This window comes from Haliotis rufescens, unplaced genomic scaffold, assembly GCF_023055435.1.
Source record: "Haliotis rufescens isolate VD_foot unplaced genomic scaffold, xgHalRufe1.0.p SCAF_17, whole genome shotgun sequence".
NCBI lineage: Eukaryota > Metazoa > Mollusca > Gastropoda > Lepetellida > Haliotidae > Haliotis > Haliotis rufescens.
In genome coordinates this window covers 28,485,243-28,512,102 of record NW_025963857.1, presented here as the reverse complement: position 1 = coordinate 28,512,102, position 26,860 = coordinate 28,485,243, and the positions used below count along the sequence as shown (strand labels likewise).

At 39.9% G+C, this 26,860-nt stretch overlaps 1 protein-coding gene across 7 annotated transcripts; it reads right to left on the bottom strand.

Moving 5' to 3' along the window:
• Window positions 1-624: 624 nt before the first annotated feature.
• On the bottom strand, window positions 625-18,587 carry LOC124138607 (neurogenic locus notch homolog protein 1-like). 7 transcript variants are annotated; one of them, XM_048397287.1, is made up of 23 exons: window positions 18,457-18,587; window positions 17,756-17,866; window positions 16,937-17,044; window positions 16,113-16,223; window positions 15,259-15,369; window positions 14,631-14,744; window positions 13,909-14,022; window positions 13,400-13,513; window positions 12,355-12,468; window positions 11,879-11,992; window positions 10,879-10,992; window positions 10,135-10,248; window positions 9,566-9,679; window positions 8,566-8,679; window positions 7,822-7,935; window positions 7,253-7,366; window positions 6,253-6,366; window positions 5,509-5,622; window positions 4,939-5,052; window positions 3,941-4,054; window positions 3,197-3,310; window positions 2,462-2,575; window positions 625-1,047 (listed from the first exon to the last, which is right to left on the bottom strand). In XM_048397287.1, exons 1-23 carry the CDS (start codon window positions 18,583-18,585, stop codon window positions 685-687), a joined length of 2,871 nt encoding a protein of 956 aa, XP_048253244.1. In that variant the 5' UTR covers window positions 18,586-18,587; the 3' UTR covers window positions 625-684. The 7 variants fall into 7 exon arrangements, with proteins under 7 accessions (XP_048253244.1, XP_048253247.1, XP_048253246.1 ...); XM_048397290.1 differs by lacking the exon at window positions 3,197-3,310; XM_048397289.1 differs by lacking the exon at window positions 3,941-4,054.
• Between the last annotated feature and the right edge of the window lie 8,273 nt (window positions 18,588-26,860).

Here is a 26,860-nt window from a genome sequence, read left to right as displayed (position 1 = left end):
CGAGGAATGAAAAATAAGGAGCAATATTTCGGACATATCACTGTGACTTTTGACAAGACTAGGTTGAAGCTGAACCAGGCACTCGACGTACATCCATGGGGTAGGGTGTCACGTAATGAGTTACTGGGGGACTCTTCTGACCAGTAATCGTCACAGCGGTGTAAAGTATGATAAGCATATAAGGGGCACTCGGATATCATATTGAACACTCAGATTCGGAACACATATATATTTAACACGATGTCCTAATGTGGTGTCACACAGAAAACTCTTATTTGTACATGCACTATTTATTAACAGACGTTTGCGTGTGTCAATGTTTCAGTATTTTCATGTTTGAACATTTATCAAAACAAGTGTTGGAATACGACAACCAATGATAAACCGTGTCCTTATCATTCACGGTTACTCACTAAGTGACAGTATTCCTTTTGGATCTTTATGCTTTATAAAATCCTGACATCGGTATGGAGAGTCAACTAACTTTAGACAGAAAAACTTTTTTTTATTTTCATTCGCATAAAACATTGTCTCCAACATCCACACCATAAGCTTGTCTAAATCACGTTACACACCAACTATATTTCTGTCCAAATTCAATTACACGTGCAACCATTCCTTCTGATTACTGTTGACGACCCATCTTTAGGCATCAATACACAGACACTGAGAGACAATGAAAGCTTAAGGCACAACCGGAATCACAGGCGCCATGTCATCTGCCTCTGTAGTTTCGCCATCAACTGCTGCTTCAATACTACCCTCTTCCTCCCCTTTCTTATGCTCAGTGCCAAGGGCAATCTCCCCACTGTCTGGAGACTCATCAGGTTTATGGTTGTTCTCATGACCTTCACCTTCAGCTGTTTCTCCTCCAGTGGTCAGTCCTTGTCTTTCTGGTACCTCCTCTGCCCCGCTTTTGGGGTTGTTTTCCTCGACTTGTGCATTAAAGTAATACTGGCACGTTGTCCGCCCACCGGCCGAAGGGAGGCAAGCGTAATATTTGCAGCACCTGTTGACAGCGTTGCATTCACTTCCGACTGGTCGACACTAAAAATAAACCAAGAAGTATTTCATTTATATTACAAGTTTATGATATAAGCGAATATGATAGACGAATAACGACATAAGCCGCAAGAATACTCATATTGCTATATTGTTTGATTCATATGATATACATGTAGCTTAGGACAGTGTATGTATTAGAAATCCTGATTACTTGCGTTTAGTGTTGCACTTTCGCTCTGACATTTCCCAATAAAGTATTATCAGTCTTCATATTTTGAATAAACCATTTTATTGCATTGGCTGAGTCATATGTTTCTTATGTACATGTATTTTATTGGAACAGTGTCCCAACCTGGTGATGGATTGTGGGATGTATATACATGCAAAATCCAAGTCCACTTTTCGATTCTGACTATACTGTAAGTACGTGTTTGTGAATGACTATCACATAGTGGTGACATCAGGCGTTCGCGAAAAGGTGGGCATTTCCTGCCCCCATCTTTAGCATCCGTCACAAGCACAGGCAAAGGCAAAGCAAGTCCAGTAAAAACGGGAACATAACAGTGAATTGCATCGGGCATACATTACACAACCACAAGGTTTCAGTATTAATTTAACCCTGGACACATACTCGATGGTCTTTATAACAGGTGTGTATTACGTGATGTTTAGCAAGATAATCCTCCAAATTTATCTTGAAAAAAACCAAATGACATGATCATGATGACGTCAAAACATATCTGCACTTTCTAATATTTATTGAACGATTGAAAGTAAACTTCACGCCATATCGCGAATTGGGAGTTATATGACAGTAAAACGGCATATAAATTCATTATTAAAATCATAAGAAAAAGAAGTAACCTGATTTTAGCAAACATTATTTTTATCTCTCGGCAGTGATACCAAAAGTGGACATATTGTAGCCATGGCTTATATGCTATTCTCGTAATTCCTTAAAATAAAATAAAATTAGTTGTACTGTAGATATTAAAAACATAGTATGTTTATCTCGCTTGAAGACGTGTATTTGACAAGGATTGATAGTGTGAAGCACAGATGCTTTGTGAGCCACGACGAAACGTTCTGATCAACTTAGCATATTGCACCAAGTTATTACATAACTGAAAAATATCAGTGCTTTGGTTATTACTTTCCAGATTTTACTGGAGATAATTTCATGTTACAGTAAACTACGGTTATAACGAACTCAACGGGACTAGTAATTTTAGTTCGTTATAACCGTAATTCGTTATAAGCGTGTTCGTTATAACCGTAGTTTACTGTACAATTAAATGTTTTAAATCTATGTCTTAAAAGGTTATTCTACACCACACGTCATTGCACCCCTGACAACACAACAACCTGTGAAGATGATGAACGACGAACTGCAGGGGAAAGTAATTGTTTCATTGTAACTGCATTGATTTGATCGTGGTCCCATCACGACACTTACCTGTGCGTTATCTGCGCTGCACCTGTACTGACCATTGCTGTATTGACACTGACCATTGTTACAACACGTACGGAATGGATCATTGGGGGTGCAAGTTTGGGATTCAGGAATACACTAAAAGAAAGAATAATGTCATAATTAGTCGAAACGCCGTTTGTTGTTTGACGCTGTTCTCAACATTTCAGCTATTTGACTTCGGCATGTAAATAATTGAGCCTGGACCAAACAGCGCAGTGATTGATGTTATGAGCAACGATCTACGTCGTCTGGGTACGATGACACGCTACCAAGCAAGTTACAGAGCCTGGCCACCCGATCCATTAAGACACACTGACCACAAGTATATCTTGCATGGGTCCAATTAAAATGGGGAACCAGCACGGGAACAGGCGCTGTTATTAAGAAGTGAATGAGTGAGTATACTGTGTGTCCGCTTTAAGCAATATCCCGGCGCGGGAAAACCAGAAACTTGCTTCATACATCGAACCCATGTGGTAAATCAAACCACGGACATTTTGAGTGACAAATCAAAGTTTTCACCACCAGCTGGTATAAGCAAGTCATTTGGCAAGTGTAAAAGAAACATGGCAAAGGAAGATTTTATGCAGTCAACAGTGAGCTGTTGATCCCCTAAACAACACGACTAAAATCTATGGGAAGATATTTAGTAGCAAACCCCCTCTCACGGTGTAACATGTTGTGCGGAATCATAATCGATTTTCGTAATTAAGTTACCTGTCCGTTCCCTGAGCTGCAGGTGAACTGTCCGTTGTTGTACTGACACTGTCCGTTGTTACAGCATGGCATCATGGGGTCATTGGGGGTACAGATCTGGTACTCCGGGACGCACTGAGATGTTGCAATGTTTATTGATTACCTCATATTGATACAGTATGTAGTAGATGATGGATTAGGTGCCCAAATCAAAATACTAAAAGATATATATTTTGTAAATTAATGTGTGATAGAGTGAGTTGGGCTTAACGCCTTCAACAATTTGTGAAAAGCCTCAATATTTCAGCTGCATAATGATAGCCTTGAAATAATCGTGTCTGGACGAATAAAACCAGTGGTTGATATTATGAGTAATGTCACACACTATCGGTGTACGAAGACACGCTACCAAGCAAGTCACCGGGTCTGACCACCCGATCATTTAGTCGCCCTGACAAGAAGCAAAGCTTGCTCGGGTCCAATTACAATGCGGAATCATCACGATGACATGTACTCTCATTGGCAAGTGAATGAATGAGTATAATGTCAGGCCGTTTTAAGCTACATTCCAGCAATTTCCCGGGGCGGGAAAACCAGAAACTGGCTTCAGATATCGTACCCATGTGATGAATCAAACCCGGTCATTTTGAGAGACAAATCAAAGTTTTCACCCCAAAACAACTCGACTAAAATCTATGGGAAGATATCCAGCAGCCAATCATCTCTCACATAATAATATGTTGCATGGAATCGCAATAAAGTCACCTGTCCGTTCCCTGAGCTGCAGGTGAACTGTCCGTTGTTGTACTGACACTGTCCGTTGTTACAGCATGACATCATGGGGTCATTGGGGGTACATATCTGGTACTCCGGTACGCACTGAAATGTTGCAATGTTTAATAATAAGCCTGAATATTGATACAGTGTGTGTGGTGCAGATGATGCATTAGGTGCCCGAATCAAAATATAAAAAAACAGTTATTTTGTCAATTTATGTATGATAGACTGAATTAGGTTTAATGTCTTCAGCAATATTTCAGCAATATGCCAGCAGTATCACGATGGGAGAAACCTGAACTGCGCTTCATTTTATTTCCATGTGGGGACTCAAACCCAGGCTTTCGTCGTACAAAGAGAAACATTTTAATCTCACGGATACCATGCCCACTCCTTTAATATACGTTTGTCACGTGGTGCTTACCCTCCTGAGGGAATATGGCGTCTTTGTTTTATTTTCTTATTTTCATTTCGGGAATGATATATATTTATTTATTTGACTGTCCCGAAAAGCCTCAATATTCCATCTGCCTAATGATGGCCTTGAAATAATCGTGTCTTGACGAAAAGAACCATTGGTTGATATTATGAGTAATGTCAAACACTATCGGGAAACAAAGACACGCTACCAAGCAAGTCACCGGGTCTGACCACCCGATCCATTTAGTCGCCCTGACAAGAAGCACAGCTTGCTCGGGTCCAATTACAATGTAAAATCATCACGATGACATGTGCTCTCATTGGCAAGTGAATGAATGAGTATAATGTCAGGCCGTTTTAAGCTACATTCCAGCAATATCCCGGGGCGGGAAAACCAGAAACTGGCTTCAGATATCGTTCCCATGTAATGAATCAAACCCGGTCATTTTGAGAGACAAATCAAAGTTTTCACCCCAAAACAACACGACTAAAATCTATGGGAAGATATCCAGCAGCCAATCATCTCTCACATAATAACATGTTGCATGGAATCGCAATAAAGTCACCTGTCCGTTCCCTGAGCTGCAGGTGAACTCTCCGTTGTTGTACTGACACTGTCCGTTGTTACAGCATGACATCATGGGGTCATTGGGGGTACAGATCTGGTACTCCGGGACGCACTGAAATGTTGCCATGTTTATTGATTACCTGAATACAGTGTTGTGTAAACGTACATTATGTATAAGGTACCGAAACAAAATATAAAAAATAAAGATTTTTTTTAACTGGTGTGTGTAAGTGAGTGAGTGAGTTTGGTTTAAGCTCCCCTATAACACTATTCCAGGAATATCTCGGCACGGGAAAACCAGAAACTTGCTTCATACATCGAACCCATGTGGTAAATCAAACCACGGACATTTTGAGTGACAAATCAAAGTTTTCACCACCAGCTGTTATTAGCAAGTCACTTGGCAAGTGTAAAAGAAACACGGCAAAGGAAGATTTTATGCAGTCAACAGTGAGCTGTTGATCCCCTAAACAACACGACTAAAATTTATGGGAAGATATTTAGTAGCCAACCCCCTCTCACGGTGTAACATATGCGGAATTATAATCGATTTTCGTAATTAAGTTACCTGTCCGTTCCCTGAGCTGCAGGTGAACTGTCCGTTGTTGTACTGACACTGTCCGTTGTTACAGCATGGCATCATGGGGTCATTGGGGGTACAGATCTGGTACTCCGGGACGCACTGAAATGTTGCAATGTTTATTGATTACCTCATATTGATACAGTATGTAGTAGATGATGGATTAGGTGCCCAAATCAAAATACTAAAAGATATATATTTTGTAAATTAATGTGTGATAGAGTGAGTTGGGCTTAACGCCTTCAACAATTTGTGAAAAGCCTCAATATTTCAGCTGCATAATGATAGCCTTGAAATAATCGTGTCTGGACGAATAAAACCAGTGGTTGATATTATGAGTAATGTCACACACTATCGGTGTACGAAGACACGCTACCAAGCAAGTCACCGGGTCTGACCACCCGATCATTTAGTCGCCCTGACAAGAAGCAAAGCTTGCTCGGGTCCAATTACAATGCGGAATCATCACGATGACATGTACTCTCATTGGCAAGTGAATGAATGAGTATAATGTCAGGCCGTTTTAAGCTACATTCCAGCAATTTCCCGGGGCGGGAAAACCAGAAACTGGCTTCAGATATCGTACCCATGTGATGAATCAAACCCGGTCATTTTGAGAGACAAATCAAAGTTTTCACCCCAAAACAACACGACTAAAATCTATGGGAAGATATCCAGCAGCCAATCATCTCTCACATAATTACATGTTGCATGGAATCGCAATAAAGTCACCTGTCCGTTCCCTGAGCTGCAGGTGAACTGTCCGTTGTTGTATTGACACTGTCCGTTGTTACAGCATGGCATCATGGGGTCATTGGGGGTACATATCTGGAACTCCGGTACGCACTGAAATGTTGCAATGTTTAATAATAAGCCTGAATATTGATACAGTGTGTGTGGTGCAGATGATGCATTAGGTGCCCGAATCAAAATATAAAAAACCCAGTTATTTTGTCAATTTATGTATGATAGACTGAATTAGGTTTAATGTCTTCAGCAATATTTCAGCAATATGCCAGCAGTATCACGGTGGGAGAAACCTGAACTGCGCTTCATTTTATTTCCATGTGGGAACTCAAACCCAGGCTTTCGTCGTACAAAGAGAAACATTTTAATCTCACGGATACCATGCCCACTCCTTTAATATACGTTTGTCACGTGGTGCTTACCCTCCTGAGGGAATATGGCGTCTTTGTTTTATTTTCTTATTTTCATTTCGGGAATGATATATATTTATTTATTTGACTGTCCCGAAAAGCCTCAATATTCCATCTGCCTAATGATGGCCTTGAAATAATCGTGTCTGGACGAAAAGAACCAGTGGTTGATATTATGAGTAATGTCAAACACTATCGGGAAACAAAGACACGCTACCAAGCAAGTCACCGGGTCTGACCACCCGATCATTTAGTCGCCCTGACAAGAAGCACAGCTTGCTCGGGTCCAATTACAATGTAAAATCATCACGATGACATGTGCTCTCATTTGCAAGTGAATGAATGAGTATAATGTCAGGTCGTTTTAAGCTACATTCCAGCAATATCCCGGGGCGGGAAAACCAGAAACTGGCTTCAGATATATCGTTCCAATGTGATGAATCAAACCCGGTCATTTTGAGAGACAAATCAAAGTTTTCACCCCAAAACAACACGACTAAAATCTATGGGAAGATATCCAGCAGCCAATCATCTCTCACATAATAACATGTTGCATGGAATCGCAATAAAGTCACCTGTCCGTTCCCTGAGCTGCAGGTGAACTCTCCGTTGTTGTACTGACACTGTCCGTTGTTACAGCATGACATCATGGGGTCATTGGGGGTACAGATCTGGTACTCCGGGACGCACTGAAATGTTGCCATGTTTATTGATTACCTGAATACAGTGTTGTGTAAACGTACATTATGTATTAGGTACCGAAACAAAATATAAAAAATAAAGATTTTTTTTAACTGGTGTGTGTAAGTGAGTGAGTTTGGTTTTAGCTCCCCTATAACACTATTCCAGGAATATCTCGGCACGGGAAAACCAGAAACTTGCTTCATACATCGAACCCATGTGGTAAATCAAACCACGGACATTTTGAGTGACAAATCAAAGTTTTCACCACCAGCTGTTATTAGCAAGTCACTTGGCAAGTGTAAAAGAAACACGGCAAAGGAAGATTTTATGCAGTCAACAGTGAGCTGTTGATCCCCTAAACAACACGACTAAAATCTATGGGAAGATATTTAGTAGCCAACCCCCTCTCACGGTGTAACATGTTTTGCGGAATCATAATCGATTTTCGTAATTAAGTTACCTGTCCGTTCCCTGAGCTGCAGGTGAACTGTCCGTTGTTGTACTGACACTGTCCGTTGTTACAGCATGGCATCATGGAGTCATTGGGGGTACAGATCTGGTACTCCGGGACGCACTGAAATGTTGCAATGTTTATTGATTACCTCATATTGATACAGTATGTAGTAGATGATGGATTAGGTGCCCAAATCAAAATACTAAAAGATATATATTTTGTAAATTAATGTGTGATAGAGTGAGTTGGGCTTAACGCCTTCAACAATTTGTGAAAAGCCTCAATATTCCAGCTGCATAATGATAGCCTTGAAATAATCGTGTCTGGACGAATAAAACCAGTGGTTGATATTATGAGTAATGTCACACACTATCGGGGTACGAAGACACGCTACCAAGCAAGTCACCGGGTCTGACCACCCGATCATTTAGTCGCCCTGACAAGAAGCAAAGCTTGCTCGGGTCCAATTACAATGCGGAATCATCACGATGACATGTACTCTCATTGGCAAGTGAATGAATGAGTATAATGTCAGGCCGTTTTAAGCTACATTCCAGCAATATCCCGGGGCGGGAAAACCAGAAACTGGCTTCAGATATCGTACCCATGTGATGAATCAAACCCGGTCATTTTGAGAGACAAATCTAAGTTTTCACCCCAAAACAACTCGACTAAAATCTATGGGAAGATATCCAGCAGCCAATCATCTCTCACATAATAACATGTTCCATGGAATCGCAATAAAGTCACCTGTCCGTTCCCTGAGCTGCAGGTGAACTGTCCGTTGTTGTATTGACACTGTCCGTTGTTACAGCATGGCATCATGGGGTCATTGGGGGTACATATCTGGTACTCCGGGACGCACTGAAATGTTGCATTGTTTAATAATAAGCCTGAATATTGATACAGTGTGTGTGGTGCAGATGATGCATTATGTGCCCGAATCAAAATATAAAAACCCCAGTTATTTTGTCAATTTATGTATGATAGACTGTATTAGGTTTAATGTCTTCAGCAATATTTCAGCAATATGCCAGCAGTATCACGGTGGGAGAAACCTGAACTGCGCTTCATTTTATTTCCATGTGGGAACTCAAACCCAGGCTTTCGTCGTACAAAGAGAAACATTTTAACCTCACGGATACCATGCCCACTCCTTTAATATACGTTTGGCACGTGGTGCTTACCCTCCTGAGGGAATATGGCGTCTTTGTTTTATTTTCTTATTTTCATTTCGGGAATGATATATATTTATTTATTTGACTGTCTCGAAAAAGTCTCAATATTCCAGCTGCCTAATGATGGCCTTGAAATAATCGTGTCTTGACGAAAAGAACCAGTGGTTGATATTATGAGTAATGCCACACACTATCGGGAAACAAAGACACGCTACCAAGCAAGTCACCGGGTCTGACCACCCGATCCATTTAGTCGCCCTGACAAGAAGCACAGCTTGCTCGGGTCCAATTACAATGCAAAATCATCACGATGACATGTGCTCTCATTGGCAAGTGAATGAATGAGTATAATGTCAGGCCGTTTTAAGCTACATTCCAGCAATATCCCGGGGCAGGAAAACCAGAAACTGGCTTCAGATATCGTTCCCATGTGATGAATCAAACCCGGTCATTTTGAGAGACAAATCAAAGTTTTCACCCCAAAACAACACGACTAAAATCTATGGGAAGATATCCAGCAGCCAATCATCTCTCACATAATAACATGTTGCATGGAATCGCAATAAAGTCACCTGTCCGTTCCCTGAGCTGCAGGTGAACTCTCCGTTGTTGTACTGACACTGTCCGTTGTTACAGCATGACATCATGGGGTCATTGGGGGTACAGATCTGGTACTCCGGGACGCACTGAAATGTTGCCATGTTTATTGATTACCTGAATACAGTGTTGTGTAAACGTACATTATGTATTAGGTACCGAAACAAAATATAAAAAATAAAGATTTTTTTTAACTGGTGTGTGTAAGTGAGTGAGTTTGGTTTTAGCTCCCCTATAACACTATTCCAGGAATATCTCGGCACGGGAAAACCAGAAACTTTCTTCATACATCGAACCCATGTGGTAAATCAAACCACGGACATTTTGAGTGACAAATCAAAGTTTTCACCACCAGCTGTTATTAGCAAGTCACTTGGCAAGTGTAAAAGAAACACGGCAAAGGAAGATTTTATGCAGTCAACAGTGAGCTGTTGATCCCCTAAACAACACGACTAAAATCTATGGGAAGATATTTAGTAGCCAACCCCCTCTCACGGTGTAACATGTTTTGCGGAATCATAATCGATTTTCGTAATTAAGTTACCTGTCCGTTCCCTGAGCTGCAGGTGAACTGTCCGTTGTTGTACTGACACTGTCCGTTGTTACAGCATGGCATCATGGGGTCATTGGGGGTACAGATCTGGTACTCCGGGACGCACTGAAATGTTGCAATGTTTATTGATTACCTCATATTGATACAGTATGTAGTAGATGATGGATTAGGTGCCCAAATCAAAATACTAAAAGATATATATTTTGTAAATTAATGTGTGATAGAGTGAGTTGGGCTTAACGCCTTCAACAATTTGTGAAAAGCCTCAATATTCCAGCTGCATAATGATAGCCTTGAAATAATCGTGTCTGGACGAATAAAACCAGTGGTTGATATTATGAGTAATGTCAAACACTATCGGGGTACGAAGACACGCTACCAAGCAAGTCACCGGGTCTGACCACCCGATCATTTAGTCGCCCTGACAAGAAGCAAAGCTTGCTCGGGTCCAATTACAATGCGGAATCATCACGATGACATGTACTCTCATTGGCAAGTGAATGAATGAGTATAATGTCAGGCCGTTTTAAGCTACATTCCAGCAATTTCCCGGGGCGGGAAAACCAGAAAATGGCTTCAGATATCGTACCCATGTGATGAATCAAACCCGGTCATTTTGAGAGACAAATCAAAGTTTTCACCCCAAAACAACTCGACTAAAATCTATGGGAAGATATCCAGCAGCCAATCATCTCTCACATAATAACATGTTCCATGGAATCGCAATAAAGTCACCTGTCCGTTCCCTGAGCTGCAGGTGAACTGTCCGTTGTTGTATTGACACTGTCCGTTGTTACAGCATGGCATCATGGGGTCATTGGGGGTACATATCTGGTACTCCGGGACGCACTGAAATGTTGCATTGTTTAATAATAAGCCTGAATATTGATACAGTGTGTGTGGTGCAGATGATGCATTATGTGCCCGAATCAAAATATAAAAACCCCAGTTATTTTGTCAATTTATGTATGATAGACTGTATTAGGTTTAATGTCTTCAGCAATATTTCAGCAATATGCCAGCAGTATCACGGTGGGAGAAACCTGAACTGCGCTTCATTTTATTTCCATGTGGGAACTCAAACCCAGGCTTTCGTCGTACAAAGAGAAACATTTTAACCTCACGGATACCATGCCCACTCCTTTAATATACGTTGTCACGTGGTGCTTACCCTCCTGAGGGAATATGGCGTCTTTGTTTTATTTTCTTATTTTCATTTCGGGAATGATATATATTTATTTATTTGACTGTCTCGAAAAAGGTCTCAATATTCCAGCTGCATAATGATGGCCTTGAAATAATCGTGTCTGGACGAAAAGAACCAGTGGTTGATATTATGAGTAATGTCAAACACTATCGGGAAACAAAGACACGCTACCAAGCAAGTCACCGGGTCTGACCACCCGATCCATTTAGTCGCCCTGACAAGAAGCACAGATTGTTCGGGTCCAATTACAATGCAGAATCATCACGATGACATGTGCTCTCATTTGCAAGTGAATGAGTGAGTATAATGTCAGGTCGTTTTAAGCTACATTCCAGCAATATCCCGGGGCGGGAAAACCAGAAACTGGCTTCAGATATCGTTCCAATGTGATGAATCAAACCCGGTCATTTTGAGAGACAAATCAAAGTTTTCACCCCAAAACAACACGACTAAAATATATGGGAAGATATCCAGCAGCCAATCATCTCTCACATAATAACATGTTGCATGGAATCGCAATAAAGTCACCTGTCCGTTCCCTGAGCTGCAGGTGAACTGTCCGTTGTTGTATTGACACTGTCCGTTGTTACAGCATGACATCATGGGGTCATTGGGGGTACAGATCTGGTACTCCGGGACGCACTGAAATGTTGCCATGTTTATTGATTACCTGAATTCGATACAGTGTTGTGTAAGCGTACATTATGTATTAGGTACCGAATCAAAATATAAAAAATAAAGATTTTTTTTAACTGGTGTGTGTAAGTGAGTGAGTGAGTTTGGTTTTTAGCCTCTATAACACTATTCCAGGAATATCTCGGCACGGGAAAACCAGAAACTTTCTTCATACATCGAACCCATGTGGTGAATCAAACCACGGACATTTTGAGTGACAAATCAAAGTTTTCACCCCAAAACAACACGACTAAAATCTATGGGAAGATATTCTGCAGCAAATCATCTCTCACATAGAAACATGTTGCATGGAATCGCAATAAAGTTACCTGTCCGTTCCCTGAGCTGCAGGTGAACTGTCCGTTGTCGTACTGACACTGTCCGTTGTTACAGCATGGCATCATGGGATCATTGGGGTTACATATTTGGAACTCCGGGACGCACTGAAATGTTGCAATGTTTAATGACTACCTTATATTGATACGGTTTGGTGAAGATGATGTCAATATATAGAAAAAAACATACTTATTTTGTAAATTAATGTGTGAGTCAGGGCAGGAGAAACCAGAACTGAGTTTCACATTATTCCCATGTGGGGAATCAAACCCGGGCTTTCGTCTTGTCGAAGCGAACCACTTAACCACTCTGTGCGTGAAAAATGAATATTAAAGGAGCGGGCATGACAGCCACCATGCCCACTTCTTAAATATTTATTTTTAACGCTGTGCTCACCCTCCTGAGGGAATATGGAGTCTTTGTTTTAATTATTACTTGCATTGAGAGAATGGTATATAGTTACTTGTTTGCCTGTCGTGAAAAGCCTCAATATTTCAGCTACATAACGGTGGCTCTTGAATTATCATGTCGGGAGGAATAAAACCAGTGGTTGATATTATGAATTATGTCCCACACCATCGGAGTTCGAAGACACGCTACCAAGCAAGTAACCGAGTCTGACCACCCGATCCATTAAATCGCCCTGACAAGAAGCACGGTTTGCTTGGGTCCAATTACAATGCAGAATCACTACGGTGATAGGTGTTTCATTGGCAAAGGAATAAGTGAGTTTAATGTTAGGCCGTTTTTAGCAATATTCCAGCAATATTCCGGCTCGGGAGAACCAGGCTTCTTACTTCGTACCCATGTGGTAAATCAAACCAGGTCATTTTGAGTAACAAATCAAAGCTTTCAGCACCAGGTATAATGAGCAAGTCGCTTGGAAAGTGTAAGAGAAACGAGGCAACGGAAGCCTTTAGGCAGCCAATAGTGAGCTGTTGATCCCCCAAACAACACGACTAAAGTCTATGGGAAGATATCCAGCAGCCAATCATCTCTCACATAGTAACTTGTTCCATGGAATCGCAATAAAGTTACCTGTCCGTTCCCTGAGCTACAGGTGTACTGTCCGTTGTTGTACTGACACTGTCCGTTGTTACAGCATGGCATCATGGGGTCATTGGGGGTACATATCTGGTACTCCGGGACGCACTGAAATGTTGCAATGTTTATTGATTACCTTATATTGATACGGTATGGTGTAGATGATGCATTAGGTACCCAAACCAAAATATAAAAAAAACATTCTTATTTTGTAAATTAATGTGTGAGTCACGGCGGGAGAAAACAGACCTGTGCTTCACATTGTACCCATTTGGGGATTCAAACCCGGTCATTGTGAGTGACAAATCAAAGCCTTCACTGACAGTGTTATTAGCTTGGCAAGTGTAAAATAAACAAGGCAACGGATATTTTAAGGCAGTCAACAGTGAGCTGTGATCCCCCAGACAGCATGACTAAAATCTATGGGAAGATGTATAGTTGCAACCCTCTTCATGGTGTAACATGATGCAAGGAATCATAATTGACTTTCGTAATAAGATTACCTGTCCGTTCCCTGAGCTGCAGGTGTACTGACCGAAGTTGTACTGACACTGTCCGTTGTTACAGCATTGCATCATGGGGTCATTGGGGGTACATATTTGGTTCTCCGGTACGCACTAAAATGTTGCAATGTTTAAAGATTACCTAAATATTGATACAATGTGGTGTATTCGTACATGATGTATGAGGCACCAGAATTAACACACACAAACTATTCATATTTTAAAAATTAGCCTGTGAGTGAGTGAGTTGGGTTTCAAGCCGCTTTCAGCAATATTCCAGTGGGAAACCAGAACTGAACTGCACGTTATAATCATGTGGTGAATCGAACCCGGGCTTTCGTCGTAATATGTACACTACATGTAAGCGAATCTTTTAGCCACTAGGCTAACATGCCTCCTTCTTTACTATTCTTTTTTATCACGTGGTGTTTAGACATTTGAAAGAATAGGAATTCCTTGTTTAAATACATATTTGCTTTGAGAGAACAAGAAAACCCATTCGCCACCTTACTTTCATTTTAGAAATCAGTCACAATCTCTATCTTTATTATCAGAACTTCTCACTCTCATGGGTGACATATCATTCGGACGTCTTATTTTAGAATCGGTTATTTCGAACTGGACACAAAACGTAGCATCGGGAGTGAATTGGTCCATGGCATATTGTCAACAAGAATGGAAATATAATACACTGGATATAGTAATCGTTAATGGCAACTTACCTGTCCGTTCCCAGCACTGCACATGAACTGTCCGTTACTGTACTGACACTGCCCGTTGTTACAACACGATTGGAGCGGGTCGCTGGGACTACATCTTTGATTTTCAGGAATACACTAATAAACCCAACAGAAAGCTGAGCTGGTTACAACTTTCCCACATTTAAAATAATGAAAACATGTGAGTGAAATTGTTTATAGTTAACAGTATTCCAACTTTATAATGGTGGTCACTATACAAACCAGGGGTCGATAGCACGATCAACAATACATTCTGTCTGGATACGGTGGTGTTAATGCTCAGCCAATTCACACATCATAACGATTCGGTCCCCATTTTAGTCAAATTTTAAGAAAAGCATTGCAGACTAACGGCTGTTTTAAGACGGACGAACACAGCAGTGTGTGCCGTTTTCATGAGCATATTAGTAATTAGAATGCATGTTGGTGAAACCCTGTTAATCCGGAAGGTACCGTTCTGAGTAAAACCGTTCGAATTATTACATGTTTGGACTTACGTATTATTTGGTAAGACAAGAATGTTTAGTCATTTCGTAAAATGGCTGCGATCTCTAGTCATTTGGATTGCTTGGTTTCACTGTCGTCAGATAATCAAGACTATGTGTCTCACCTGTCCTCCAATGCTGCAGGTGTATTGTCCATTGTTGTACTGACACTGTCCGTTGTTGCAGCATGGCATCATGGGGTCATTAGGGGAACAGGTTTGGTACTCCGGGACACACTGAAATGTTGCAATGTTTAAAGATCACCTGAATATGATACAGTGTGGTGTATTCGTACATGATGATTATGTATCTGAATAAAAACATACAAAATAGACATGTTTTTTTGTAATTCGTGTGTGAGTGAGTGAGATGAGTTAATGCAGCCTTCAGCAATATTCCAGTGGGAAACAAGAACTGCGCGGCGCATTATACCTATGTAGTGAATCTAAAACTGAAACCTGAATGTTTGCGAATGTAGACACGTGAGATCAGATACTAAACAGCTGTAATTATTGAACTAAATTTGTGAAACTATACTTAGTAAAAAAATTTAGGATCATAAATATGTTTTCATTTAATTGTGCTCAGTCTTCACTGCAAAACATATTCCTTAACATACACATGACCCTTGACTTGTTTTGTTGAGTATATTTTCTATTGTTTTATATATATAAACCTGGAACACATTTAAATTTACGGAGCTATTTATTTACTGTTTTGACAAAAGTATTCTTCAAGTTTGTACATGAGCTGTTTTTTTAACAACGCATTTAAATACATTACTTACCTGCATTCACCTGCGCTTTAAATTACAAGTGTGTATATATTTGTAAGTTGAAACAAAACATTCAATGCCGAATACTTCGACCGATATGTTTCATTCATATCATCAGGGAGAATCCTCCGCTTTGTGTTTTGTTTGTAATATATTGGACTGTGCACTCGAATTGCAGGTGCTTTTTTATTTCCCTTTGCTTACCTGATTGGATTCCTGACAGGTAGCAAAGTTAGAACCAGGTTTGTATGTACACTCAGTGTTCCCACAACACCTTATTGATCCGGGTGTGCATAGACTACCACTAGTTAAGCACTGAAATGTATAAGATTGGGTTTGAGACATTGAATAAGAATGTGATTTGGGTTCAACAGCTTAGTGATATCCCGCTTAATCTGGGAGGAAATCCCGGAGGGAAGCAAGTCCTAGACGTTTACCCCTTTGGTGAAACCCACGAGCACTGAATGGTGCTTGCAACTCTAGAAACACAATCGGGGCGAACAGCAATTCGAACCCACAATCAAAGGTTTCTGGCGTGCCAAGGGACGCAAATCTGCAGTCAATTTCGACGCCATGGATGACTGGGCCACTCGTGTCCCCGGATTCAATTTGCAAATGTCTCTGTGGGAATATGGGCGTCGAACGAATTGCAGCCGTCTTCTGCTTGACTCTTTTACTCTAATTTCGAAATCTAGGCAGTGTTAATGGCCAGTTTTTTTCACTTGAGTGTTAAAGGTTTTTTTTGGGATTGTTTGTTGTTGACTTTGACTTTTTGAAGGGAGGGGCAGGCCAATTTATGATCAATCATATTAAATGTCATTGAAGCTTAAAAAACCTTACATATGTGTCATTATAGGCACTTGATACGCACCAGATTGAGAAATTCTTAATATTGATGCTCAGCTGTTATTTTAGTTTTAGGATATACAGAAGTACTATACTATTTATTCGTATTTGGACTAAGGAATGGACGTGTAGTTATATCATTGCATACCGACACCTTTGAAGAATTGGAGCAATGCACATACCCCACCAGCTGTTCTGCATACATATCCGCTTCCCTCAAGTGTGCACAGACCAGTGTTACAGCACTGCTGATTTGAGCCCGGAGAACAGGGTTGAGACTCAGGCGTACACTGAATGAAAGAATCATGGACTGTTGACTAGCAAAGCAAAATAATTCGTATTTGAAACTTCATCGGTTCTTGATTTTTTTAACAATTTAACTAGAATTGATGTTCCCGATCTGTGTCAATGCACAACGTTATATATGAACATAAAAAAATGAACGCACATGAACGTGCTACATGTTATCACACAAGAAACAGCTTTTAGACAATTGTTTTTTGACATATCTGTAAATCTATAATCATATGTAAATACAGCTCTCCAACGGCACCATTATTATCCAAATGATCTTTGGGACGTGTCTGTTACTCTTTAACTAACTTTAACCTTTAACTACACCAACTTACACTATCGATTGTTTAATTATTTGCTGGAAAAATGTATTAGTGTCTGTATCGAAATGTGGATTCTAAAATATATTTATTAATGTATTCATCGAAAAGGTAATAATCAACATGTTCTGATCATTCAAATGTTCAAATATGTTGACATAGAGAACAAAATTCTCATGTGCTTAACAAAACAGAAAGGGAGTTCCATTGTGACCTGTATATACCACATGCTACTTGGATCTTCAAACCTTTCTATATGAATCGCTGCCCATCGGCATTGAAACACAAATGTGATAATAGAGATGACAGTTCTCAAAATAATATTCATATTCACTTCTCAACCTTAATACAATGCGAAGCAGTAGTGGAAGAAACATTATTGCCTACCATTTGTCCATTTCCTTGACAAGTGTTTCCAAACCCAGATGGCGACCTCGTACATTGGTATCCAGGGCAACATTCATACGTTGCATAGCATGCCATGTTGACAGGGGTGCACTGAAATATGCAACACAGTCGTGTTATAAAGGACGCAGCTAAGGGCATGTCGGCAACAGAACAAATTTACCAATACAATGTACATATATAACACAGTTTGGTTCATAAAAAATGAGCATTTCCAAACAAAGCTGGATGTAAATGGATACATGTCATTATGAATATTATGACAGTTGAGGGTTTCTGTTATGTGTGAAGTAATATACCTTCAGAATCACACATGTATTCTCCTTATAGAATCCCTGACATGTCACATCATTAATAACCTTTGATATAATTTCTCACATATGTGAGGATACAACTCAAATATGTAGTGTCAGCGATCTCGTCAACGACCTTCAAGTCTCATGGACTAACGACCAGAGGATTCAACTCACATATGTAGTGTCAAAGATCTCGTCAACGACCTTCAAATCTCATGGACTAACGACTAGAGGATACAACTCACATATGTAGTGTCAAAGATCTCGTCAACGACCTTCAAGTCTCATGGACTAACGACCAGAGGATACAACTCACATATGTAGTGTCAAAGATCTCGTCAACGACCTTCAAGATTCATGGACTAACGACCAGAGGATACAACTCACATATGTACTGTCAAAGATCTCGTCAACGACCTTCAAGTCATCTCCAAGAGCTCCTGACTTAGTTGAGGTTGAGTTTTCGGCGGCTGCCACACCACATACAAAGAGCAAAACACACAGAACGCCTGGCATCTTGTCCTGGAAATATAAAAAAAATGTTAACATGCGAATAGTAAACGTCAATGCCCGAGAACAACCAGTATCGATCATCCGACGAAACAAAACAGGCAAAATAGCAGTGAATTTTACGTCGGGATCAACACAATTTCAGGAGGTTGGTAAAAATTCGAATTTGGAGCAACGAAACATCGGCACCTGATGCCAATCAATCAGCACGGTCGCCAAACTTGATCCTGTTTAGTTGACTATTACGACATCCTGAGGAGACATGAGGACCTATTATTTCTCGAAACTAACAGGGCTGTCTGTACACCTTGAAAAAAAATCTAAAATGTGATTTTCTATCTTATAGTCAGTGAGTGAGTTAGCATGGTTTTACGCCGCTTTTAGCAATATTCCAGCAATATCACGGTGGGAGACACCAGAAATGGGCTTCACACATTGTACCCATGAATCGAACCTGGGTCTTCGGCGAGACGAGCGAACGCTTTAACCACTAGGCTACCCGACCGCCCCTTTCTATCTTATAGATGTTCCCTAACGATATAGTTTACCTCATAGTAAGTTAGTAATACATTTTATGTCAGGTGAATTGGAAAGAATTGCAAATATTAGTACGAGAGTGAATTAGAAACATATTACTGGTATGCATATTCAAAAGTAAAAGTGATTGAAGATCAGTTGTTGCTTTTAAGATTGTTTTAATAACGATGTCAATATTAATTATAGTAAAGACATTTTGTAACTATCGACATGATTTATTTTAATAAATTTAGTTATTGCATAAATCTATTTTTTTGCCAACCAAAACATCGATCAATGAACAGGAACTGAGACTTTTGTACAGTACGTAATCCATGAAATAACAATTCAGATTATTATTAGATATTCTGACAACATATTTGTGTGGCAACAAAGACCAACGTGCAACACACCCATATGCGAGTATATTTACCTTAATAAGTGAAAGTTACAATGGTTGGTGAACAGGCACTAGCTACTGCCCTTTTAAAGCCAGCGCTGAACAGTAAGATTAGCATCATTAAGATTTGTAATCAGATAATGTCGTCACGATGTCAAACGCTCCCTTTGAAACATTACTTTGATTGTAGCAGATGCACTGTATTTTGACATTATCATTTCAATCTCTCTCATCAATGTCACTAGCGCCGCCTACTTGTTGCTATGTTAGAACTGCATGTACACTTAACAGTTTTGATGACAATTAAAATTATTTACTTTTTGATAAAAAGTGATATCATATAAAATATCAGTTAAACATTAATCTTTTGAGATTCATTATACATTCATAATTTAGTAAGATAGTGATATGATGCAAAACTGCAATGTGTTTTGGCACCACTAATTCAATCTGCATCATTATATCAATTTCCAGATGTTATAAGCAAGAGTTAAAGTGTACATGTACCGTTAATTTACCATTTGCGTTCTTCAATAAACAGTATGACATAATATATCAATGATGAGAGGGGACCAGAGACAGATCGATATCACATTGGTATATTCTTTAAGAGTCTGTCGAAGTACAGCATGTGGAAGTATTTAACATGAGATTACAACATGTCGGCATATAAATAAAATATATGTTTGGATTAACATGTATTATTTCTTGTTATAGGTATTATTTTAAAAGCTTATGGCCCCGTTTTGTAACGCACCAATGTGTTATCATTCACGCACATGAGGCGCAGTGAAGTCACACGAAAAGTTCATCAAATATGTTTAAAAAGAACTAGATCGGTATTTCTTTATTGATGAACATTAACAAACTCTTTTTTTCAAATGTTGTATACTTGGCACACGGCTTATGCCCGAGGCTTCAGGTAATGTAATAAGCTTCATTGCAAGCTGTCGTTAGTGATTGTCACTGATCGTGTCAGGGAAGCGGTCCGTGTTATACATACTATTATACGCGGCGTCAATTGCAGATATAATCATAACATCTGGGTCCAGCTAAGTCGCGATGTTACACAATTTACCAATTACAAATTGACATAAATTAATGCCTTGCTGTAAGATGTGTAGTTTCTGTAGATATCGGCACTCGTGAAGAGCAACCTCCTCGTGGTGAGTGCTGGGTAGCGCTAATAGCTCTTCCCCCGTGTGGAACCGGGGTAGAATATTTCCACAGCACCCCATTGCTGGTCGTAAGAGGCGACCAAAGTGGGCAGCCCGTTTGCCGTGGGTTGCGTCCCTGTGTCGGCGGAGGACGGGAGTCTGGTAGTTGAGGGCACTGGTTCCTGGAACTGTGTTCCTTTGCCCAACACACTACTTCGACCCTTACTTCGCCTAGACGGGTGGTAAGATGGGCCCGGTCTTATCAATCGGCTGGTCATGCCAGGCACTGTGCGTAATATTGTATGTGCACTCCTGTGTTGTATTATAATGTATATTTTGGACTTGGCCAAGCATACTTTGTATGAATTACCAATTTTTGATGGAATAAATTGCCTAGAGTCTTACGCCAGAAGGCGGTGGCTCATGGGCCAATCTGGTGATGTTGACCTCTGTATTCTGTATGTCTCCAGTTTCTTGTCATGGACTGAACCTTCCTGGCACTACATCTGGTAGATAAATATAGCTATTCAAGTCATATTTGCTGGAGTATAGCATCCCTGTATCCCTGGTGTTTGCATCCTGGATATCCGGTGCAATATAACACTGTCCTTGTTGACACTCGATGGCGGGTGGGGAACAGGGGTGCTGAATCATATTCTTTCATCATGGCTCAACAACAATCTGGTTCATCTCGCAATGAAAAAAAGAGACGATTAGAAGACATTGATATTTCGTCTGGAAGTACTTCTCAAAATATTGATACCTGGGCTAGGTTCCTGGTTATTGAGGCTGCTGATAACCTGCCTATCAAATTAAATCCTTTTGCCATTTCTAAGGCTGTGTCCGGTATTTGTGGTGAGGTCAAGAACGTCACCCGTCTCCGTAGTGGTTCGCTTCTGGTGGAGTGTGCACGGAGACAGCAATCTCTCAATCTGTTGTCTATATCTACATTTGCCAATATTGAGGTTGCTGTGTCTGTGCACAGAACTTTAAACTCTTGTCGAGGCATTGTTCGTGACAGGGCTCGTTGTCTGTCCGACATGTCTGAGGATGAAATTGCTACTGAATTGGAAGACCAAGCTGTAACCGCTGTAAAACGTTTCACGATTAAGAAAGACGGTGTCATCACGAACACCAATACCTATCTCATGACGTTTGCCCAAACTTCCCTTCCACAGTCAATAAAAGCAGGTTATATGAACATCGGAGTGGATGTGTATGTCCCCAATCCGCTCCGATGCTACAAGTGCCAACATTTCGGTCATGGTTCAAAATCCTGTCATAACTCTGTGGTATGTCATCGTTGTGGTGACAGCCATGAGAGCATTGACTGTAATCATGATCTGAAGTGTGCAAATTGTTCAGGCCCACATGTTGCTTCATCAAAATCTTGCCCTGTGTGGCAAATGGAATCCAAAATAATGAAAATCAAATGTGAAAAAAACATATCCTATCTGGATGCCAAAAAACTATTCAAAATTCAGACCACTACCCCCTCAACTATGTCCTATTCCGCTGCAGTCTCCCGCTCTGTTACAACATCTACTATTTCGTGTCAGACTGACTTGACATGGGTCACGTCAGATCAACCAGTTGATACTATTCCAATCACTCAGCCTATTCCTACCATCAGTGTATCCAGTTCAGGATCTCAGACTGAGATTCAGTCTGAGAAACCTTCACACACGTCAGTCAAACAACCAGTCGTTGTTCATTTGTCGACTAAAGAAAAAAAGAAATTGAAGAAAAAACAACTGCCAATCGTCCCTTCACCTTCAGAGGTTCCTTTACAGAACTCCTTTGGGCCTCTGGACATGGAGGTTACTCTGTCCTCACAGGACAGGCGGGGGAGTAGTTCCTCCTCACATTCACGCGAGCGATCTCCAATTGAGCCACCATGACTCAATTGTCTAATATAATGCAATGGAATTGCAGAGGACTTAGGCATAATTTTCATGAACTACAGTTATTAACAAGTGATTTAAATCCATCAGCAATTTGTTTACAAGAGACGTACCTTAAAAATACAGATAAGTTTGATTTAAAGCAATATAGTTCATATCATTCCTTCTCTCCTCCAGGAGATAAAGCTACTGGAGGTGCTTCTATTTTAGTGCGGCGGGGCGTTGTTCACAGTCCTGTTCCGCTTGACTCGACTCTGCAAGCAGTTGCAGTTAGACTAACACTGCATATTGCCTTCACACTTTGCTCCTTATACATTCCTCCTTCTTCAAATCTTCAGCGAAATGATCTACAAAAACTATACGACCAACTCCCAAAGCCCTGTGTCATCATGGGTGATCTAAATGGGCATAATCCTCTATGGGGAAGTTCAACCATTAATCAAAAGGGAAAAGTAATCGAGGATTTTGTTTCCGATAACGATCTTTGCATTTTTAATGATGACTCCGACACTTACTTGCACCCTGCTACTGGTACCTATTCATCTTTAGATCTGTCTTTGACGGATTCAGTTTTGTTGAATGAATTCTCATGGTCTGTCCATGATGACCTATGTGGGAGTGACCATTTCCCCACGGTGCTTAAACCAATTAATCCCGCTGATGATCCACCTTCACCTCGATGGAATTTTGTGAAGGCTGATTGGCTTTTATTTCAATCTTTATGCAAAGATAAATTACTACCTACGTCTTTTCAAAATGTTACTGACCCGATTCAGTTGTTCTCAGATCTACTGAATGAAATTGCTGATGAATCAATACCTAAGTCCTCTATCAACCCACGTGTTCGTAAACCGTGGTTTGATGACACTTGCAAACAAGCTAGGAAATGTCGTAAGAAGGCGGAGAAGTACTTCCGTAAACATCCCACTGTCCATAATTTAAATATTGTAAAAATTTCAAATGCCAAGGCAAGACGTCTATTTAAGCAAAATAAACGTCAATCCTGGCGGACCTATGTCTCCAAAATTAACTCTCGTACCCCTATGTCCAAGGTATGGAATATGATTAAAAAGATCAAAGGCAAGGGATCAAATTCTACAGTTAACCATCTGAAGGATGGCGATACTTTGTTAACTGATAAATCTGCCATTGCCAATAGCATTGGTGAAACTTTATCTCATCATTCTTCTTCATCTAATTACGCTCCTGAATTTCAAAAATATCAGCTTCAACAGGAAAAGAAAAAAGTAAATTTTACATCTGATAATGGTGAAGATTACAATGAGGTATTTTCACTACATGAGCTATATACTGCCTTAGGGCAAGCTCATGATACAGCAGCAGGCGCTGATAATATTCATTATCAGCTGCTGAAACACTTGCCCGAATCATGCCTTGAAACTATGTTAAATATATTCGATGATATTTGGACATCTGGGATGTTTCAAGCTTCATGGCATAAAGCCATTGTTATCCCCATTCCCAAACCTGGGCGGGATCATTCTGATCCATCAAATTACCGACCTATCTCTTTAACTAGCTGTGTTTGTAAAACGATGGAACGCATGGTAAATAATCGATTAGTGTGGTACTTGGAAACAAATAATCTTCTTTCCAATATACAATGTGGTTTCCGGAAAAATAGAAGTACTATCGATCATTTAGTGCGTTTAGAATCGTTCATTAAAAATTCCATTGTAAATAGACAACATGCTGTATCGATCTTTTTCGATTTAGAAAAAGCTTACGATACAACATGGAAACATGGTATTTTAAAAGATCTTCATGATTTTGGATTAAGAGGCCGTCTGCCTCATTTTATATCCCAGTTTTTAACAGACAGGCAATTTCAAGTCCGAGTGGGTACAACCCTGTCTGATCATTATAATCAGGATCAGGGTGTCCCACAAGGCAGTATTTTGTCTGTCACTTTATTCAGTATAAAAATTAACAGTTTGTCAAAAGTTTTAAATGATTCAGTTGATGGATCACTTTTTGTGGATGATTTTAATCTATCTTGTCGGGGTAAAAATATGCACACAATTGAAAGGCAATTACAATTATGTCTTAATAAAATTAACAAGTGGTGTCTAGAAAACGGGTTTAAATTTTCCAAATCAAAAACTAATTGCATGCATTTCTGCCGAAAATATAAACCGCATAAGGACCCTGAACTATTTCTGAATGGCACTCCTATCAAAGTTGTTAAGGAAGCCAAGTTCTTGGGACTTATTTTTGATCATCACTTAACTTTTCTCCCGCATATTAAATACCTCAAAGCTAAATGCCTGAAGGCACTCGATCTATTAAAAGTTGTTTCTAATTCAAAGTGGGGAGGGGATCAAACAACCCTCTTACACTTGTACAGGTCACTAATTCGTTCCAAACTTGATTATGGCTCCATCATCTATGGTGGAGCCTGCAAAAGTAATTTACAAAAACTAGATACGATACATCATCAGGGTCTGAGGCTTTGTCTTGGAGCCTTCAGAACGTCTCCCATTCACAGTCTCTATATAGAAGCAGATGAGCCTTCTCTTAAACAACGCCGACTAAAATTATCTCTACAATACATCACTAAATTATATTCTAATCCGTCAAATCCAGCTTTTGAATGTATATTCCATCCTCTCTACGAAGATCTTTACAATAAGAAATCGGCACTCCATCCACCACTCGGAATTAGAATAAAATCTGCAATATCAGCTTCAAATATTAAACTCCAAGATATAGCTCCTACTCAACTTTTCTCCTCTCCTCCTTGGCAAATGGTAAAGCCAGAGGTAGACCTGACATTAACCAAACTTAAGAAATCAGATACTAACCAATTAATATACCAACAAGAATACCACCAACTTAGAAACAATTATGACACTTATAAATCTATATTTACCGATGGATCCAAGGATGGTGGCACAGTTGCTAGTGCCACTGTCATTGGATCCAGAACAATCTCTTCCCGTTTACCTGATAACAGTTCAATATTCACTGCAGAAGCAAACGCCATTTTTACAGCACTTAAATATATCAGTAATCAATCTAAACATAAACAATTCATACTGGCTTCAGATTCTCTTTCATGTCTTCAGGCAATTAAAAATATGTCTTCAAAACATCCACTTTTAATCCAAATTCTTGAGTTATTTAATGATCTTGCTACTGGCCAATATGACATCGTCTTTTGTTGGTTACCAAGCCATGTTGGTATCAAAGGTAACACAATGGCCGATGCTGCTGCAAAAGCAGCCCTCAACAAATCTGTGACACCACTTCTGATCCCATACACTGATTTTAAACCCTTGATTCGATCTTACATCAGAGATCTTATGCAACAGAAGTGGGACGCCCAAGTAGGTATCAATAAATTACATGAAATTAAACCAAATATCGGTTACACCTACTTGGGCTGTCAGTCCAGATTTGAAGAGGTCATTATGCGACGATGTCGTATTGGCCACAGCAGATATACGCACGAATATTTATTACAAGGTGAGGATCCTCCGTTTTGTATCCCTTGTGATGAAAGAATCACGGTCAAGCATGTCCTGCTTGACTGTGTTGATTTTTCCATCGCAAGGGATAAATATTTCAATGTAAAAACAATTAAGGACCTTTTTAATGATGTTAATTCTCGTTTAATATTATGTTTTTTAAAGGAAATAGAGCTTTTTCATAAATTTTGATGTGTTCAATGTATTGTTTTACAAATTGGTAGTGCGAAATTCATAACTTAGATTGTTAGTGGCTGTACCCTTGAGGGGGGTTGAAGTAGCGTAAAATTATTGTCCCCCTAAGAGGGTATGTAAGTCCCAAATCATTCGAAGTATTTTTCTGCACACTAGGCTTTTAAACGTAGTATCTTCGTTATTTTAATCTAAGGCTTAACTGGTACACTGTCGCCAGTGACTGAAGGGATGATATAAATCCTGCCGGGGTCCATGCAGGAGGCAAAAGTACTGTAAGTCCCCATGGTCCCCAGTATGGTGATCTCCCTTCAGTTGCTGACGATTTCTAGCCCATTTTTAAATTGTGATGTTCATTAATGCTTACTGCCTTTTAATATTCTCAACTAGTTTTAAATCAAGTCTGTGATATTCTAGTTATTCTACTGTCCTTCGTTGACAGCTTTTTATTCAGTTTAAATATATGTATCATAAATGTATCATAAATGTAATTTCTCGTCACGATATGGCTGAAATATTGCCCATGTGACGTTAAATAATAACTCACTCACTCACTCACTCTGTAGATATCAGATTACCTGTTCTGTATAAAAAAGGGAAGGGGCACGTTTTCTGTATCCA

Coding starts and splice junctions, on each gene's coding strand:
- LOC124138607 (XM_048397287.1), bottom strand. CDS start 18,585: ATGCCAGGCGTTCTGTGTGTTTTGCTCTTTGTATGTGGTGTGGCAGCC. Junction 10,249..10,878: donor GCAGCTCAGGGAACGGACAG/GTGACTTTATTG, acceptor GCAACATTTCAG/TGCGTCCCGGAGTACCAGAT. Junction 4,055..4,938: donor GCAGCTCAGGGAACGGACAG/GTGACTTTATTG, acceptor GCAACATTTCAG/TGCGTACCGGAGTACCAGAT.